A 17,916-nucleotide genomic window follows, 5' to 3' on the forward strand; every position below is an offset into this window, starting at 1 on the left:
GCCGATCTACAACAACTTTGTGAGCTTGTAGATCTGCTATCTTTGGCGTTGTTGTTCACCCCATAATAGGCTCACTGCCTCCCTGCTTGGCACTCAGCATCAAGGGTTGGATTGGGGGTAAGTCCCTGTGACATTGCGTCATGTCCAGGGGGTGTACTTGTACATCAAGCTGCCTCACGCTACAGAAACAGGAGATAGGCTCCTGCACTATGAGTATCGAGCCTCATGGCTCAGAAATGCTTACATGCTGGGGTCCTGCACTATGAGCCTCGAGCCTCATGGGTCAGCAATGCTTACATGCTGGGGTCCAAATGGTTAACCCTGGTGTCTCTATATAGACATATATGTATAAGCTCACCATGCGTTGCGTCACAGCACGTTTGAGCTTTGTGACCCGCTATGTTTTTGCTATTTGTTGTAAGACTAATTACAGTGCTTAAGTGGTTAATTGAATGTGTCCCTTGTTGAATACATTTTTGTTGTTATCTCTCTCGCTCAGGTGGAAGACAATCTCAATGACATGGATTTCCAGCTCTTCTTAGATTTGTATTTCACGGATGGCGACTACTCGTAAGTGTTCCGCCGTCTGCATGCGCATGCAGTTGTAACCACCCAATCTGTAAGCAGGCTCACAGCCCGCTCCTTGTGGAGTCAAGGAGCGATTGAATCCTACTGTATAATCCGCGTTCATTGAACCGCATGTTTTGTTGCCACATGTTTTTTATTTATTTCAGTTCCGCATTTAACACAATTGTGCCCATCAAACTATTTGACAAACTCTTGGCTCTGGGTATCAATCTCTCTCTTTGTGTCTGGATTCTAGACTTTCTATCAAACCGGAAGCAATGGTAAAGATAGGCAACATGCTTTCTCAAACCATGACTCTCAACCCTGGGGCCCCCCAGGGTTGTGTTCTCTCAGCCCTCTTTGCCCTTTACACCAACGACTTTATTTCTCATTCTCAATTTTTCTTTTTTTTTAAGTATGCAGATGACACGACAGTCGTCGGTTACATTAAAAACGGTGACGACCGCCTACGCTGAGGTGGCAGCGGCAACTTTCGGAAAAGCGATATTGTTCCCCCGTCCCTGGTTATTAGCGACCAGCCGGTTGACGGGGTTGACAGCTTTAAATTCCTTGGCACCACTATTTGCCGCTCCCTGAAATGGGAAGTTAACACCAGTAACATCCTGAGCAAAGCCCATCAGAGGCTTCACTTTCTGCGTCTGTTGAAGAAGTTTGGTGTGACTGGGGAGGCGTTGGTTCAACTTGGTTCACTTTTATAGAGCCACTGTGGACTCTGTGGAGAGTGTCCTCGTCTTCTCAGTCACAGTGTGGTACGGAAACACCACCGTCTTAGAGAGGAAACAGCTGGTAAGGGTGGTACGCACTGCGTCAAAAATCATCGGCCACGACCTTCCAACTGTCTCCTCTATCTACACCACACGCACCAAGCGTAGGATGCAGAAGGTCATTGCCGACCCCTCCCACCCTGCCAGCTCTCTCTTTGCACCCCTGCCCTCAGGTAAGAGACTTCGGTCTCTAAAGTGCAATACCTCACGCTTCAAAAATGGCACTTCTCCCGAGGCTCCTCGCCTCCTGAACTCCGACCCTCTTTTCACTTTCAGCGTGAAGTAAAAACAAACGATGTCTGCGATGAATTCTTATTTATTCAACATGAATTGTAACGTTTTTCATTCTTATTTATTGGGCCCTCTCATATGTTTGTACTTTTGTATCTTTTTCTACTGTATGAATATGTGATGTATGTCTGGAATTTCAATCAACTCTGTTGACAACTTGACATGGCAATAAAGTATTGAATCTTGAATCTTGTTTTTTCCCCGCAGGTCGGATGACTCCAGCTCCCTCCAGAGCATCAGCAGCCGCACTCTTCGTTTGCACTTTAGCCTCCAGCGAGGCATCCACCAGCACGTCAACGTCATGTTCGACTACTTCCACCTGTCTGTCATCTCCATGGCCATCCACGCCTCCCTGGTGGCCCTGCACCAGCCCCTCATCAGGTCTGTCTGTCTGTCTGTCTGTCTGTCTGTCTGGTGGCTCTGCACCAGCCCCTCATCAGGTCTGTCTGTCTGTCTGTCTGTCTGTCTGTCTGTCTGTCTGTCTGTCTGTCTGTCTGTCTGTCTGTCTGGTGGCTCTGCACCAGCCCCTCATCAGGTCTGTCTGTCTGGTGGCTCTGCACCAGCCCCTCATCAGGTCTGTCTGTCTGTCTGTCTGTCTGTCTGGTGGCCCTGCACCAGCCCCTCATCAGGTCTGTCTGTCTGTCTGTCTGTCTGTCTGGTGGCTCTGCACCAGCCCCTCATCAGGTCTGTCTGTCTGTCTGTCTGGTGGCTCTGCACCAGCCCCTCATCAGGTCTGTCTGTCTGTCTGTCTGGTGGCTCTGCACCAGCCCCTCATCAGGTCTGTCTGTCTGTCTGTCTGTCTGGTGGCTCTGCACCAGCCCCTCATCAGGTCTGTCTGTCTGTCTGGTGGCTCTGCACCAGCCCCTCATCAGGTCTGTCTGGTGGCTCTGCACCAGCCCCTCATAAGGTCTTTCTGTCTGGTGGCTCTGCACCAGCCCCTCATAAGGTCTGTCTGTCTGGTGGCTCTGCACCAGCCCGTCTGTCTGTCTGTCTGTCTGTCTGTCTGCCTCCCTAATGTACCTACTGTACCTCCCTCCCTCTGTTATGTATTTTCTTGAAAGAAATCTTGAAGCATTTGGGAATAGGTGGGCCGCTGCCAGAGAGGCTACCACTATTTTGGGGTCCTTGGCATGGGGACATTTGGGAAGCATTAACTTGGGTTGTATTTTGTTGGAATACAAAAAATGGCAATACATAGTTGAGTCGTTGTTGTTTCAGTTTGAATTCAATGCAGAATCACCATAACACCAAAATATAGAGTAAGTGTACCAAAAAGTAGTACACCAGAATACACCTGTTACATCAATTACAAGTCACCTAAGACAGTTTCTTCTTTCTTTTAGCGGTCAATTAAATCTCCTATTCAATGTCCTAGGTCTAGTCGAGTTGAGTAAATGCCAGTATAGAGCTCATGGATTCTCAGTCGCCATGACTGATTTTTGGATTCCATAGAAGCCGTCTATGGAAGCATGATCTCCCAATCCCAGCAGTGAGTCAGGCAGCCGCATTCTGCACCAACAGCAGGCGCTGTGTGGATCCTGACACCCCTCGCTGAGAGTGGAGCATGGTGCGTTACAGTAGTCCAGGCCAGATTAAATACGGGCGTTGACAACTTTGTGAAGGTTGGCGGTGGAAAGGACTGGTCTGATTCTGTGGATGTTTCTAAGGTGGAAAAAACATGTACTAAACACGTTTTCTTTTTACCTGAGCCTCAAGGCAGAGGTCAGAATCCAGTAGTACACCCACATTTGTTTTGCTAAAGGGGGCTCCTTTCACACTGTTTCACAAATTGCACAATAGGACTTGACCATACAACATTTCTCAGTCGTGAGATTTTCTGTTGCTTAACGAGGAGAGCTCTACAGTGAGCATCATTGTCATGACACATTGCAGTGGTCGTAACAACAAGTCAACAGTAATCAGAGTCGGAATAACAAAGCCCCAAGGCGAGCTGTTTGTGAGCATCCTAAAGGTCATCACAAAGTACTGGTTCGCCTCTCTGGCCTTGCAAGTGTCTCCAATTAATAAGCATGTGTGGGCAGTGCAGTGCTGACCACTAACATGAAGCCATACCCCTGCACACAAATATACTTGCACCAAGGATAGGTGTGGCGGTACAGTGGTTCACAGAGGTTTTCTTGTTGAAGGTCCCCCAAATGTATTTGACTTTGAACCCCCATCTCAAGTGATTTTGTGAGAGGGACCTCCAGAAGAGAAGATTTGTGTAAATAGAAAATAATTATAGTAATTGTGAAAGAATAGTGACAAAATGCTTCTATTCCCTTTTCAAGATTTTTCATTAATTCTAATGTAATTCATGTGCATTGCATTGTGTTTGATTTGTGCAGTTTCCCTCGGCTGGTGAAGAGCACGTGGCTGAACCGCAATGCTCCTGCACAGAGCAAGGACTCGCTCATCCCCCCGCTGGAGAACGTGGTGTTTGGCAGCAGCTACGTCAAGCAGACGTCCGCAGACGTAAGTACACTTCATATCAAGGACCCCAAATTAATATGTATTTTTGGCCACGGATCCCCATCTGAAAATATGTTGTGCCAGGGAGATTTAGTTTTTTTAAATGGCAGATCAACATCGGCCTGTTGTGAGCTTGTAGATTGCCTGTTTTCAAATAGCTGATGTAGGTCTTAAGTTAGTTAAATTATTATACTATAGCATTGAAATATTGTGGAATAGTTCAGAGACGATATAATATCGTCAACTTAAATGTGTAATTGGGACAGCCCTCTAGAGACAAATAAAGCCCTCTTGATTCTCTTGCTCTAGTGGTTGATCTCGATAGAGATCCCACTGTCAGGGGAATGGTTTGTTTGGAGTGTGTGGGTGCATATAGTTGACAACAGCTCGATGAGCACTCGCAGCAAAAAAAGCACTAGCCACAGAGAGGGGGTAGCATGCAGCACTGGGAAGAGGTGGTGTACTCCTAGCATGTCTTTACCACGGAAGGCACTGGAATAAAAAATAAAAAAACGCTTTCTGAATGCCTTGGCGCAAATCAATTTACTAGCTAGGGTATGTCATCGCGGTTTAAAAAAACAATCTAAAACAAAATGTAGGAAACTAAAGGGACCCATACAAATGTGTCCACGACTTTTGGGTTTTCAACCCTTTTCATATTGAGGACCATTATTTATTCTGCATTTGAGCCACGGACCACAGCCTCACAAAACGAAAGAATATTTAGTTATCGTTGGATAAGAGGGTGTTCACAATAGGCCTATCTCACAGAATTCCCCGCCCCCTTAATACCCCCCCTTTCCGAGTTAGTGGTGATAGCGTGACGTCACTCCATAGACACTACATGTTAACAGAGGTAATTTAAGAAGTCTACAACTTTTGTTTTCTCAAGGTAAGGTTTGTTCTATCTGTTCGAGCTGATTTACCATCTTGTTTGCTTCATAATAATATTGGTCTGTCACATTTTTACATTAGGAAATGTACTTAGATTCTCCAGAGAAAGAAAACGTGTAAATGCTAATGTTAAATGACACCACTATCTACCGAAAGGGGGCTGTGAGATAGGCCTATTCCATGCTGTATTGATGCTAGGGTTCATGTGTTCACTCATACTCAGTCAGAATAGAGACGCTAGGGTGCATGTGTTCACTCATACTCAGTCAGAATAGAGACGCTAGGGTGCATGTGTTCACTCATACTCAGTCAGAATAGAGACACTAGGGTTCATGTGTTCACTCATACTCAGTCAGAATAGAGACGCTAGGGTTCATGTGTTCACTCATACTCAGTCAGAACAGAGACGCTAGGGTTCATGTGTTCACTCATACTCAGTCAGAATAGAGACGCTAGGGTGCATGTGTTCACTCATACTCAGTCAGAATAGAGACGCTAGGGTTCATGTGTTCACTCATACTCAGTCAGAACAGAGACGCTAGGGTTCATGTGTTCACTCATACTCAGTCAGAATAGAGACGCTAGGGTTCATGTGTTCACTCATACTCAGTCAGAATAGAGACGCTAGGGTGCATGTGTTCACTCGTACTCAGTCAGAATAGACGCTAGGGCACTTTCTGAAACCAGTCCCTTGACTTGAAGTGCTCTCGGGAGGTTCCCTCGTCAGGAAGTGCCCCTCCAGCTGAATCAAGTTCCCTTGATTAGGGTGCTGGGTATACAAAACTGTTTGGAAATACACTTGCCCTCCTTGTGCATAAACAGGAAACAGACACCATTCGTTGCCATGGTTACCATCATACAATTGTGTTACCTGTTATTTTGTTTGTACAGTTATATTGCATTGCATCGTGTATGTTTGTGTGACATGTGGATTTCATTAATATGGAAAAAGGAAATACAGCGTGACTGTCAAAAATGTCATGTCATATACATTCATGGTCATTGTGTTAAAAGTTGTTTTGTTTGTGTGTTTTCATTTATAGTTTTTCGCGGTGGGGTAAATAAAGAGCCCTTGTGAACATCAGTTGGAGTCTAACTCTATTCTGCATCAGATGAAGATTGTATAGGGGGAGTTTATCATTTATTTGTGGTGGTACTTACATTTGTAGGTCGCGGTTTCCATGCGGACAGAGAGCAGGGCTGCACAAGGCAATCGAGTCTAGATCGGCACAGAATCGCTCTTGAGGGCTTTATAAGCCACTTCCACTCAAGGCTGCTTGGTTTCGGACGACACTTAATATGGCGCAGCCTCGCGTGAACGCGCATATCGAGGGCAAGTGTGTAGGGCGAGTGGCGAGGAGCTGGTTTCAGAAAGGGGGTAGGGTTCATGTGTTCACTCGTGAAGCCGTCTTTGCTTGCCGTTGAACCTGGCCAGTTGCGCCCACGCATTCACCACATTGATCCATTCCAGAGATGACCTCTCGGGAACGGATCGATGGTGCAGTAATGTTGTTTGCAACGGTGCTTGTTGTGTTGGGCTGTTGAAAAAGCCAGGTGATGACTAATTGGGCAGTGGTGGAAAGATGTATTACTTGGGTAAAAGTAGCAATACTACGATGCAGAAATGATCTGTTAATGGTAGAAACACGAAATAATAATCCTGATCTGCAAAAAAGTAATACAGCTGTCTAAGTGATGAGTAAAAAAAAGGCACACTATTAGCCTGTGAGATGTAGTGGAGTAGAATACTGTATGGAGAAATGTAAAAGTGCTTTTTAATCTGCTCTGGAAGGTTGAGTGCCGAAACTTGTGAGCGCCGCTTTTTCCACTTTGGTGGTTTTATGATTTAAAGTAAAAGAACCTCAGAATTGTACAAGTACAGTACTTGAGTAAACGTACTTGGTTACTTTACACCACTGTATGCCTAATTGGTCACACAGGCTACCCCGGGGGAAGGGTTCCAACTAGAGCTGTCCACTGAGGCCTGATTTATACTCGGCTGCGCGGCTGTGTCCCGCACCGAACATAGCCGATCTTCAAGCTCACAACGTGTCGCACCGCAACACATTGTGAGCTTGTAGATCGGCTATGTTCAGTGTACACACGACACCGGCACACAACAAACGATATAAATGGCCTCGCTGAGATGGAGAGGCTGAAAAGTCCCAGAGCCAGCGAGGTGGAACGGTGGAAGTACTAATGGGCACCAAAAAAAACATCCATCGACCGCTTTCTGTTTCATAACACACACAGATAAATAAAGGTGCCTGCCGCCAACTGGAACTGAAACTGGTTCTCCAGAGTGATGCCATACAGTACAATACATTTATTTGGTTCCAGTAAGAACCTTTCAGACGATGGTTCTTTACTTTGAACCATATGCACTCCTTCATCGACCAGTGTCTCTCCCCAGGGGACAACAAATCTTTTAATTGAACATAGTTCATCTACAAGCTTCCAGCGTGGTGTTGTGAGCTTGTAGATAATCTATCTTCGGTGAACATTCACCTACAATTCGGACGCTAGGTTTTGAAGTGGTTAAAGGTGCCTAAAAGAACTTGAACAAGAGATTCTCTACTGCAGTGGTTCTCAAACTCTTTTGGCTCCGGGCACCGTTATGCATATTATGCAAGTATATGAATCTGACAATGCGATCTACAAGCTCACAACACATCACAACGGCACTTGTTTTGACCATATAAAAAAAAACCTGAAGAACCGTTAAACGGTAAACAAAATACCGGTAGTTCTTTACTAGGCGATTGTTCTTTGTGGAGCCATGATTATAGCCTTTTTAAGAACCATTATTTCTCTGTGCACACCGCGTAGCATGCTGCACAGAAGCACAGCTGCAGAGTGATGTTGTGCCAGAGATCTAGCACCAAATTGCAGTGAATAAATAGCAGGGGTTAATTAGCTGTGAGTTAAAGAGCTTATATTAGTTATCACAGTACCACAGCAGCGAGAGAGAGCCTGGCACACTGTCAGACTGTGCACTGACCGCATTTCTGTTCCTTTCCTCGCTCGCATTCGTGTTTTCATTGCCTGGTGAATGTTGCGTACATTTTGTTGCCTGTGTAGTTTAATCTGACCTAAATAGAACGATAGCCATGTGATGTGCATTTTATAAATCTGGTCCAGTATTTTTTCATGGATAAAGATCATGACGGTTATATTTTGTCATAATATTTTCAGCATAAATCTGCCCTATAATATTATCTACCCTAAAAAACACATATCCAACAGAGAGCATTACATACTGGCCTCTGAAACACTTTAATAAATAGCAAGGCTTAGGAATTAGAATTTAGGATAGAATTTGCTATCCTAAAATAAACTAACTATTACAAGGAGTGGATGTACAAATCTTGAAGGATCGTTTAAATACACTTAAATTTCCTCAAGAGTGTTTAAATATTAAACAGCCGCTTCCCGGTTAAAACAAATTATTTCCCCTTTCTTCTTTTCTGCTGCTAACCTTCCGGTGTCTTTCAGGGTAGGACCTTCCTGGTGTCCGACCACTGTCTGCAGCATGCCTTCAGCCTGCACCACAGCCTGTGTGCCAGTCTGCTGCTAGCCTACCAGGGTCTCTTCGGCTACTTCACCTCGGTCACCAGGGACCTTCCCTCCTCCCATCGAATGGAACTAGGTATTTAACTCATTAACCATTATAAGACCTGAGTCTGATTCTACAGTCTTCTAAATCAATTAATTTTTTTTAACGCTAAATGTAAGAAAATAAAATGGGATTTTCACTCTAGTCGTGACCCATACAAATTGGGCCGTGACCCACAAATAGGTCCAGACCCAGTCTTTGGGAACCAGTGTCATAGAGCTTTTCAATTTGAGGGGTAGTGTTTTATGGGTCCCGGTGGCGTATTCCATGTTTCCAATCGAATCTAATGGCTAATCTTTGTGATTAGCCGTAGCTGTATGGCAGGGGTATTCATCTAGATTAGGCTGGGGGCCACAACCGTGTGGGGGGCCGCACAGCGTGTTTTTATGTGTATATATAATACATTTGTGCACAGTAATGAGCAAGATAATATGTCTATATATATGCTACCTTAGAATAGATGTAGACCTACTGTATTTTATTGTGCATAAACATAATTGCCTCGAGTGTCAATGAGCACCATGTGGGCGCACACACGCGCGCGCCTGCCCTCTGCAGTGCTCTAGTGAGTCTAGTAAGTGACTAGAATCTGTCTAATTTCTTTCCAAAAGCCCTTGAAATATTTAAACTGAATTTGAGATATTTGGAAATTCCCATTTTCATTGTCATCCCTAGTTGAGGATGCAGCGCATTGTGAGCTTATAGATCAGCTAGCTTCACTCCACGAGTCCATGGTGGAGCATATGGCACATCACCATGTTCATAATTGTGCAGTGACTGACGGCACAGTTTGAGTCTGTGAGATGAACGTTTTATTCAGTTTGGAGATGGATAATTGACATCGTTACATCGTTAATGTTGTTGTGCACACTTTTTTCATTGGTTTTCTTACACTGAGCATTATGTAGGATCTGTTTATAGAAAACTATCTTATACTGTACTCATAATGGATTTTCTGTTAATTTTGACCATATTGTGATAACTAGTGTTGAATTATCCAGTGTTTTGTGCTTTGTGATTATTTTTTTTTATTTTTTTTGGTGTGTGTGGAAATTTGTGTTCCCATCATGTCACTGTTCCTGATCCCTACCCATGAACACCCCTACCCTCCATAAGCACAGTCATACCTCTCGTTCAGTCTATTCATTAATCAGCAGAGGTCCTCTCTAATCTCCATGATCCATTCAAATAAAATGTATAGTGGCTCTATTTGCATTAAATAGATGAATCATTTAACGAGTGACCTAAACACACCTCGCCCCTTCTTTAACTTCCCTAACATTCCACAAAACCTAATCCATATTGACTGGACAGACATAAACCTGTATTTAAACTTTGTATTTCTTTAACAACAAGGCAAGACAAATCAAGCACATATTTGCAATTGTGGCCTGGCTAAAGGCAAGGCCGTTTGAGGGAAAGGGGAACTAACTAAAGGGAATCAAATCAAGGTTAAAACCCATCCTAGTAGAGGACAGAGTAATAGGCAATGGCTTAAATGTTACTATATGTGCAATCCTACTAGCCAAGCCCAGCATGCAAGTCCTATATGAGCGAGTTCTCAGAAGACCCTATCCTCGAAGCCAAAGGCACGTCTACATAGGTATGTGCGCTACCTTTCACCACCTCCTCCTCAAATCAAACTTACACCTCTCTCTCGTCTTCGTCCTTCCTCCTCTCTCCTCTTCGGTGCGAGCTCCTCTCTTGCGCTGTAGCCGCACCGTTATCTCTGACATGCACCTTACCTTAACTCCCACATGCACGACTTTTCCTATGATGAAATATACATAAGCTGCCACACCGGCCTACACACAATACCAACACACAACCCTTTTCTTTCCGTCTTCCTCCTAGCTTTGGTCCTAGCGCTTCATGACGCAGCATGGCGTCATAGTGCTTTATGACACACAGATGGATGTCATTTGAGGGCGTTGTCTGCCCTGTTTTCTGCTTCTTATAGCATCGCCTCTCCTATTGTAGAAATGTGACTAACCAATGTCCTCTCTGTCAACGCTCTTCTCTTCAGCCTGTTGTGCAGGTTTCACGCTGACAAAAGAAAGAAAACTGTCTCGCACTCTTGGTAGACTCCAGTAAAACGCTCACAAGTAGTACTGTCACGATTACACGTTTAAGTTGACGATTAACTCTTTTTTTTGCCATCTACGTTTTCGTATATATTGCCTATGGACATTATCTGCCAGCTACGTACATATTCGTATTATATTTGCCGTTGGAAATTGGAACATTATGCATAGAAATTACATTTCTGTTTGGCTTTTAGGCTTCGTAATTAAAACGTGCACAGGGCAGTTACGACATAAATATACCAAGAAATTACTGGCATTTTTATAAATTTCGTACTTTTAAAAGGTACAAATAGCGGAAATAGCTGATCTACAAACTACAAGCTTGTAGATCTGGTATTTCTGCTTTTTTTTTTAATGCATGAACATCTTGGACATGGAAACGATTATGACTATTATGACAAAATAATTGCGATTATCTCAATTATTATGTAATAATTGTGAAACCCCTACTCACAAGTTGCACTCGTGGGTGCAATAAAGGAAACATTTTCCACTGGAGCCCAACATCGTGCGAGGTTCTTTCTTTCTTTTGTAAGTCGTCCTGTTTTTCTGCCTAGTGCCGGGCCTAATCCGTGTTTGGACTTTGGATGTGGTGTTCTTCCTCATCAGGTTTCTAGTTTCTACTGACTGACAGGCTTCTCTGCATGAGCATGAACCAAATGTTGAGCCATGGCTTCTCTTAATGCCATTCCTTCTCCCTCTACAGAACAACTGGACCTGGAGGGCCGGCTAGCTGAGCTCTGTGAACAAGTTAAGGTACTGTTGTCTGTACACTGTCCCCACACACCGTTCTATAATGTCATGATTGGTCATCTGAGGGCAGCTGAAACAAACAATTATTTTAGCCCATTAAAACATGAGGCTGATTCTACAAATGCCTTCTGAGTAGTAGTTCTCAAGATGTTAAAAAATAGCAGATGTACAAGCTTGCAGTATGGCACGAAGTGACATGCTGTGACCTTGTAGATCTGAGGACCACTGGGTGTCTCAGACCCCACTTTGAGAACCAGATGGCATAAAGATAGCCTAATGAAGGCCGCATAGGCCGAAACGTTGCTGCTTCCCTAATAAACGATTTTACTGCATTTGAAGACCGTGTGCGGGAGTCCCTTCTTTATAAGAACCAGATGGCTGAAATATTAGGACCGCCGCTGACTACAAAGTCACATGAGCACCACCTGGTGGTGGCTGACTGGAGCTGTTTTTCGTTGCAGCAGAAAGGAGAGAGCCCTGACGAGCTGGCGGAGCTGGTGAACATGAACCTGGCCCAGCTGTGCTCTCTGCTCATGGCCCTGTGGGGACAGTTCCTGGAGGTGGTGGCCCTCCAGGAGAACATCGCCATCATACTGGCTGTGGAGCACCATAGACTCAGAGTGAGCACCCCCCACCCCACCCACTCTCTATTCACTTACACACTTAGTAGTACTCGCAGGGGCGAGGCTTCCCTCCCCCATCCCCTCCCCTCCCATATTTCCCAGAGATATAGCTGAGGGGAGATTTCACCCAACACACCCGTTTCTGGTGACTGATATTGTCCTATTACGTGAGGTGCCCGTGTTTTTGTCAAACATTGATTTGGTCTGCATAACAACTCAAAGCAAAGCACGATCTTGCCGATCTGTAAATTGTACTGAATGAAGTTCTGTGTGTAACATGGTACCTTCACAGGTGAGGCGGTTCGCTGAGGCGTTCTTTTGTCTCGAACATCCACGACCCACTGCACTGGCATATCAAGAGTTACAGTGAGTTGCATTTCTTTTGATCATTGCAACTGGATCATAGAATGAGACATGGTAGAGCAACGAACATTTGAACTGGATCATAGAATGAGACGTGGTAGAGCATCTCAGTCACTGGCATTCTGTCACTGCATTGACATTATTCCCAGTATATATTGTATATATAATGGGAACGTTCTGTAAATGGTGGCCCCACATTAGCCTGGCTAATAAGCCAGACCGAATCAGCTGTTGGCAAAAAAGAATTGCCTGCCAGCGGATTACCGTCTGGAGAGGCTCAATTGTACGCCCATTTCCTACACCAGAGAACTGGTGTGGCCAATCGGGACACGGTATGCAATATGGGCGGGCTTTGGTACAGTGACGTTCAATGCTTGAGACCTTTGACTGACAGTAGCTCTGACCAATTGCGTCAAAGAGAAAATGTTTGAACAGGAAACAAGATCCATACACAGCATCTCCAGACTCAAATACCACACGACAGTGTGATTTGAGTCTGGCTTATTAGCCAGGCTAGCCCCACATACGACTATCGTCATAGTCATAGTTGTGGTGTAGACTCTTTATCATCCACTAACGTTTGGAAGCTTGGTGTGAGCTGCCCTTATCGTGGGACCACACTGGCTGCTTTTACTTGTGCTTTCATGTGGGTCACACTACGTCCATCTTTCCTCACAGCGCTCACAGCCACCAGATGATGACAAATGCTATCAAAAGCTCCAGCTACTTCCTGTCTTTGCCACCACTTCCTGTGGAATGTGCGGATTTGGACGGTGATGTCAGCTCCTTGCCGATCATCTTTGAGGACAGATACCTGGATTCCATCACTGAGGGTGAGTTGGCACAATAAGACCTGGAACACATCTGTGTCACCTTAGCTTTTAACCACTTGAAAAAAAGATCTACTAGATCACAGCGGATGTTTTTACCTCAAATATTTGCTTCTGGGTCGGGTCCCTGGAACAATAGTTTTCAGATGGGGTCCGTGGCCAACTACAGATAATTCTGTGGGTCCTTGACATGAAAAAGTTTGAGCACCACTGGTTTTAACACTGTCAGGATTTAGAAGACATTTTGTAGAATCTGGTCTCGGGTCAGGTCACACAATAAAACAAACTAATAAAATGAACAAACCATATGCTCTAGCCTTTTATTAATAATAAAAATAAAACAAATGCAGGTGTTTTTCACTTTTTCCACAATACAGTAGTTATCAAACTTTTATTCAAGAGTGTACAAATGGGACCAAGTGGTCCATTTGGCCTTTTAGAGCAGAGGCTAATGCATTTTGGCAATGGGCAATAATGAATAATACTGATACAACAAACTAGATTCAATTGAATGATTTAATTAGGCATCATTTATCAGCATTATCCATCCTACCGTAAATAAAAAGTATGATGTTATAGTATGGTTTACATAGATGTCAGTCAATTGTATTTTTCAAGCCTCCAGCCCCCCCTGGAGATCCATCCCTGTTTAGAACCCGGTCAAGGAACCCTGTCATCATAATATTATTTACATGCTGTATTTGTTTGTTGATTTTTGACCGAAGATCGCGACGGACCGTGGCTGGGTATGCCGAGGACAGCCTCCGTGTCCAGCAAGACGGATAAGCCCGGCTCCAAGGAGTGCAGCAGTGCAGCCGCTAACTTACCCAGCCCACCCCCAGACGCCCGGCAAGTGCCCGCCATGGACACCGCCTGGCCAGAAGACAGCTGTGAGCTGCCGCCCAAGTCCAAAGGAAAGGCGCTCAAGCTGAAAAAGAACTCCAAGGCCGAAAACTCCAAGAAGCTAACCAGGCAGGGCTCTAAAGACTCTGTGGTTCTGGTGGGCTACAAGCACCTGAAGGTTCCCCCCGCAGACCCTGGCACCACGTAAGCCTGTCAACAGTTATTCCATAATCGTTTCCATGTTTTTCATACAAGAATAAGCTGAAATAGCAGATCTACAATCTTACAATGTGTCACAAAGTGACGCGTTGTAAGCTTGTAGATCAGCTATTTCCGCTATTTAAAAAAATAATGACTATGCCAGTAATTTATTTATATCTCAGTTATTTGTCATATCAGCTATATGTGTCCCTGAGTACGAAAATGGCGTTATAGCGTTTGTTCACCACCAAGTGTCACTGTTGCACAGCCTAACACACAGACAGACACACACACAGGCGAGGGATGAAGGCTTGTACAGCACAAGTACAGTACAGCACCACTCACTTCAGGCGGGTCTGATTTATTTTTATTACGAAGCCTTAAGGCAATCTGAAATGCAATTTTGATTCATATCAAAGTTCCAATGTTCCAAAAACACATATTTGCATTGGAGCAGATGGGGATAATCAAATTGTTTAATATTCTGTTATTAATTATTGGTACAGTTAAACAACTTGGGAATAATCACAGAGGTACATGTGTATATTAGGAACAATAACATGTAGTTGGTATGTGATAACAATTTGTTTAGATTTTTTTTATTTGATTTGATTATGCCCTTCTTTCTGCTCCATTAAATCAATTGCAATTATTTGTGTGACAATTAATAGTCAACTAAAAATGTGAAATCATGACAGCCCTGGCACCAAGTACAAGGACGGAGAACCGCCTGCGTTGACCCAGGAAGAGGAACGAGATGCCCTGCTGGGGGACCTCGGTAGCAATTTAAGGACTAATGCCAACGTCGCCAACTCTTTATACGACGTCCCCGGTGCCACGAACGTACATGCTGCTGGACACGGTCCAACTGTAGACTTTCTCGCTGAAGACACTATAACCACGACGGCTGCTAGTCAAAAAGGTTACTACAAGAGCCTTATGAGCTTGGACGCACAGAATAGGCCTCAGGCAGGTACTGGGGCCGCAGCCACGCACAGCCAAGCAGCACATGAAGCTGAGCACCACGTCGACCACTGTAGCAAACAGCCTGCGGCGCAGCCCCCCGCAGGGCTTCGACACATCCAGGTGAAACCCAGTAACAAGGACCCGTACCAGGGCGACAAAGTCACAGTCCTCCAACCCTGTCCGAGTGACGCCGCGCCAAGCAGAGAGGTTCCTGAGATCACCCAGACGAACCTCTGTGACTCCGACCAAACTGCTGTGGACTGTGGTGGCGCGTCCAAGAGGTAGGCCTGGTCCGTCGCAATTATTACATAATCGTCTAATCGCGATTGTTTGAGATAATCGCGATTATTTTTGTCATAATCGTCATAATCGTTTCCATGTTGAAAGGTTTTCAACTTTTCATACATAAAAAAGCTGAAATAGCAGATCTACAGCGTAAGCAAGTATAAAAATAATTATGTCAGTAATATCTTTGTATATTTCAGTTATTTGTCGTATCGTCCCTGTGCATTGTTTTGACTACCAGGCGAACAGAAATGTATTCTTTATTCATATGTTCAATGCCAAAAACACAATTAAATCCTTAATCGCAATTATTTGTGTGACAATTAATCGTCGACTTTAAATTTGTAATCGTTGACAGCCCTAGCGAGAGGCCCGGCCGGCCGGCCCACGTCCCGCTGCAAGTGAAGGGAGAGTGCATCAGACTCCCCAGTGCCGCCTCCTCGCGTCTCTCTGACTCGGGGATCGAGAGCGAGCCCAGTTCCTTTGATGCACAGCTGGCCACGGGAGGACCCCACGGCTGCACGGGACTAGGTGGCGCCTGTGAACCGGACGCCGGGGGTCCTCCTGGCGTGCAGCCCGAGAAACCTGGCCAGAGCGCCTCCTCGCTGCGTCCTGTCCAGCCCAGCGCGGCGGCGGCGGCGCAGAAAACCAGCGGGGCGGCGGAGGGACTTTGTCCTGAGAGCACCAGTACGGTCAGCGAGGTACAGTCCTCGCTCACCTCCATCAACTCCCTGCCGTCGGACGACGAGGGAGGAGAGGGCTCGTCCTCGCAGGAGTCCAGCGGAGCTGAACTCCTCCTCCGCAGAAAGTCCAGCATCTTGGTCAAGGAACAGAGCGTGGTCTTCTCCGGGGATGTCCCCGTACCTCCTCCTCGATCTCACCGCTCCTCCGCCCCGTCAGACCGCCACGATCCGCTGCCTCCCAAACCCGCCGCAGACTCGGAACCCGAGCCCAAACCAACGTGTAGGCCTCACACCATTAATTATTACATAATCGTCCAATTGCAATTATTTGAGATAATTGCGATTATTTTCTCATAATCGTCATAACCGTTTCCATGTTGAAAAAGTTTCCTACATAAAACGAGCTGAAATAGCAGATCAGCTATTTATGCTATTTTTTTATGTACAGTATAATAATGATGAATAGGTCAGTAATTTCTTTGTATATTTCAGTTGTCATATCTTCCCTGTGCATTTTTTGATTACCAGGCAAACAAATGTATTCTTTATTATTCATATGTTCCGATGTTCAATGCCCAAAACACAGTTAAATTGTGTGACAATTAATCGTCAACTTATTTGTTATCGTGACAGCCCTACCAACGGGTGTCACGGAAGCCACCACCCTCGACGAGGGAGTGACAACCCGAGGAACCCGCGGCGAAGCCCCCTCCAGCAACTCTGCCACCAGCAGCAGCACGGACCTGGTGAAGCGCGGCATGGTGGAGAACTACTTTGGCTCGCGCTCCAGCACGGACGTATCGGAGATCAGCCCCTTGGAGACGACTGCTGCCGTCGCGCCGGCGACAGAAGCAGGCGGGCCGCCGCTGCCACAGGGGGAGGACGACGAGGACGACGACGAGGGGGAGCACGAGATGATCGAGAACGGCTACTACGAAGAGGGCGACGGCTACGCGTTCGTCAACGGCGTAGCTGATGACGAGGGGGCGGCCGAGGGCGACGCAGCCGCTGTCGCTGCAGTAGACGCCAGTCGCCTGCTGTTTGAACAGCTGGGTCTGGGTTTCTTCCAAGAACCGAGGGAGTTACCCAGAGCCCCCATCTCCTCCGCCCCGACCCCGGGCAGTGGCGCTGGCTACCGGCAGCATAGCAGGCCTTCCTGTGCCTCCGTCCCCATCGAATCGAGCCTGCGCTGGTACGAGAGCGTGCCCACATCGCAGATGAAAGCGTGAGTCTTTCTATAAAACATTTTTATCACACTCTGCATGCTCAACCATACTCCCATTACTTCAGGTCCCCCCATTTAAAATCATGGCACATATCCCAGTTTGCAACAAACTGCCACTGCATCTCACACAGGGATTTAGGGTAATGCACTGGGATCCATTTGGTAATATAAAGAGCCTTCAAATATGCTTGATAGGCTTTCGAACACACATTTGTCAAACATGTGATTTGATACTCGGGCATGTATGTCTAAGCCTGTTTGTCTGTAAGCCTGTAAACCCTGTAAATAATTATTTTTGCATAGCTTATACAGTGGCTTCCATATATATATATATATATACATATATCACATATATATATCACACATACACAAGTAAATGTAATTAGTTACTTTACTGAAACTGTAGTTACTGACTGTTATAAGGACAATTTC

General features: G+C 45.5%; 1 protein-coding gene across 2 annotated transcripts in view; it reads left to right on the forward strand.

Annotated features, from left to right (window-relative positions):
* fam135a (family with sequence similarity 135 member A) overlaps nucleotides 1-17,916 on the forward strand; it is a 37,662-nt gene that overhangs the window by 13,445 nt on the left and 6,301 nt on the right. For both annotated transcript variants that reach the window (XM_079511723.1, XM_079511724.1), the window contains 13 exons: nucleotides 500-570; nucleotides 1,851-2,024; nucleotides 3,992-4,118; nucleotides 8,505-8,658; nucleotides 10,151-10,228; nucleotides 11,419-11,468; nucleotides 11,930-12,085; nucleotides 12,381-12,454; nucleotides 13,130-13,284; nucleotides 14,007-14,328; nucleotides 15,024-15,572; nucleotides 15,935-16,539; nucleotides 16,893-17,484. In XM_079511723.1, coding sequence (XP_079367849.1) covers nucleotides 500-570; nucleotides 1,851-2,024; nucleotides 3,992-4,118; nucleotides 8,505-8,658; nucleotides 10,151-10,228; nucleotides 11,419-11,468; nucleotides 11,930-12,085; nucleotides 12,381-12,454; nucleotides 13,130-13,284; nucleotides 14,007-14,328; nucleotides 15,024-15,572; nucleotides 15,935-16,539; nucleotides 16,893-17,484 — 3,107 coding nt within the window. The remainder of the gene's footprint in view (nucleotides 1-499; nucleotides 571-1,850; nucleotides 2,025-3,991; nucleotides 4,119-8,504; nucleotides 8,659-10,150; nucleotides 10,229-11,418; nucleotides 11,469-11,929; nucleotides 12,086-12,380; nucleotides 12,455-13,129; nucleotides 13,285-14,006; nucleotides 14,329-15,023; nucleotides 15,573-15,934; nucleotides 16,540-16,892; nucleotides 17,485-17,916) is intronic.

This window comes from Electrona antarctica, assembly GCF_951216825.1.
Source record: "Electrona antarctica genome assembly, chromosome: 10".
Classification (NCBI taxonomy): Eukaryota; Metazoa; Chordata; class Actinopteri; order Myctophiformes; family Myctophidae; genus Electrona; species Electrona antarctica.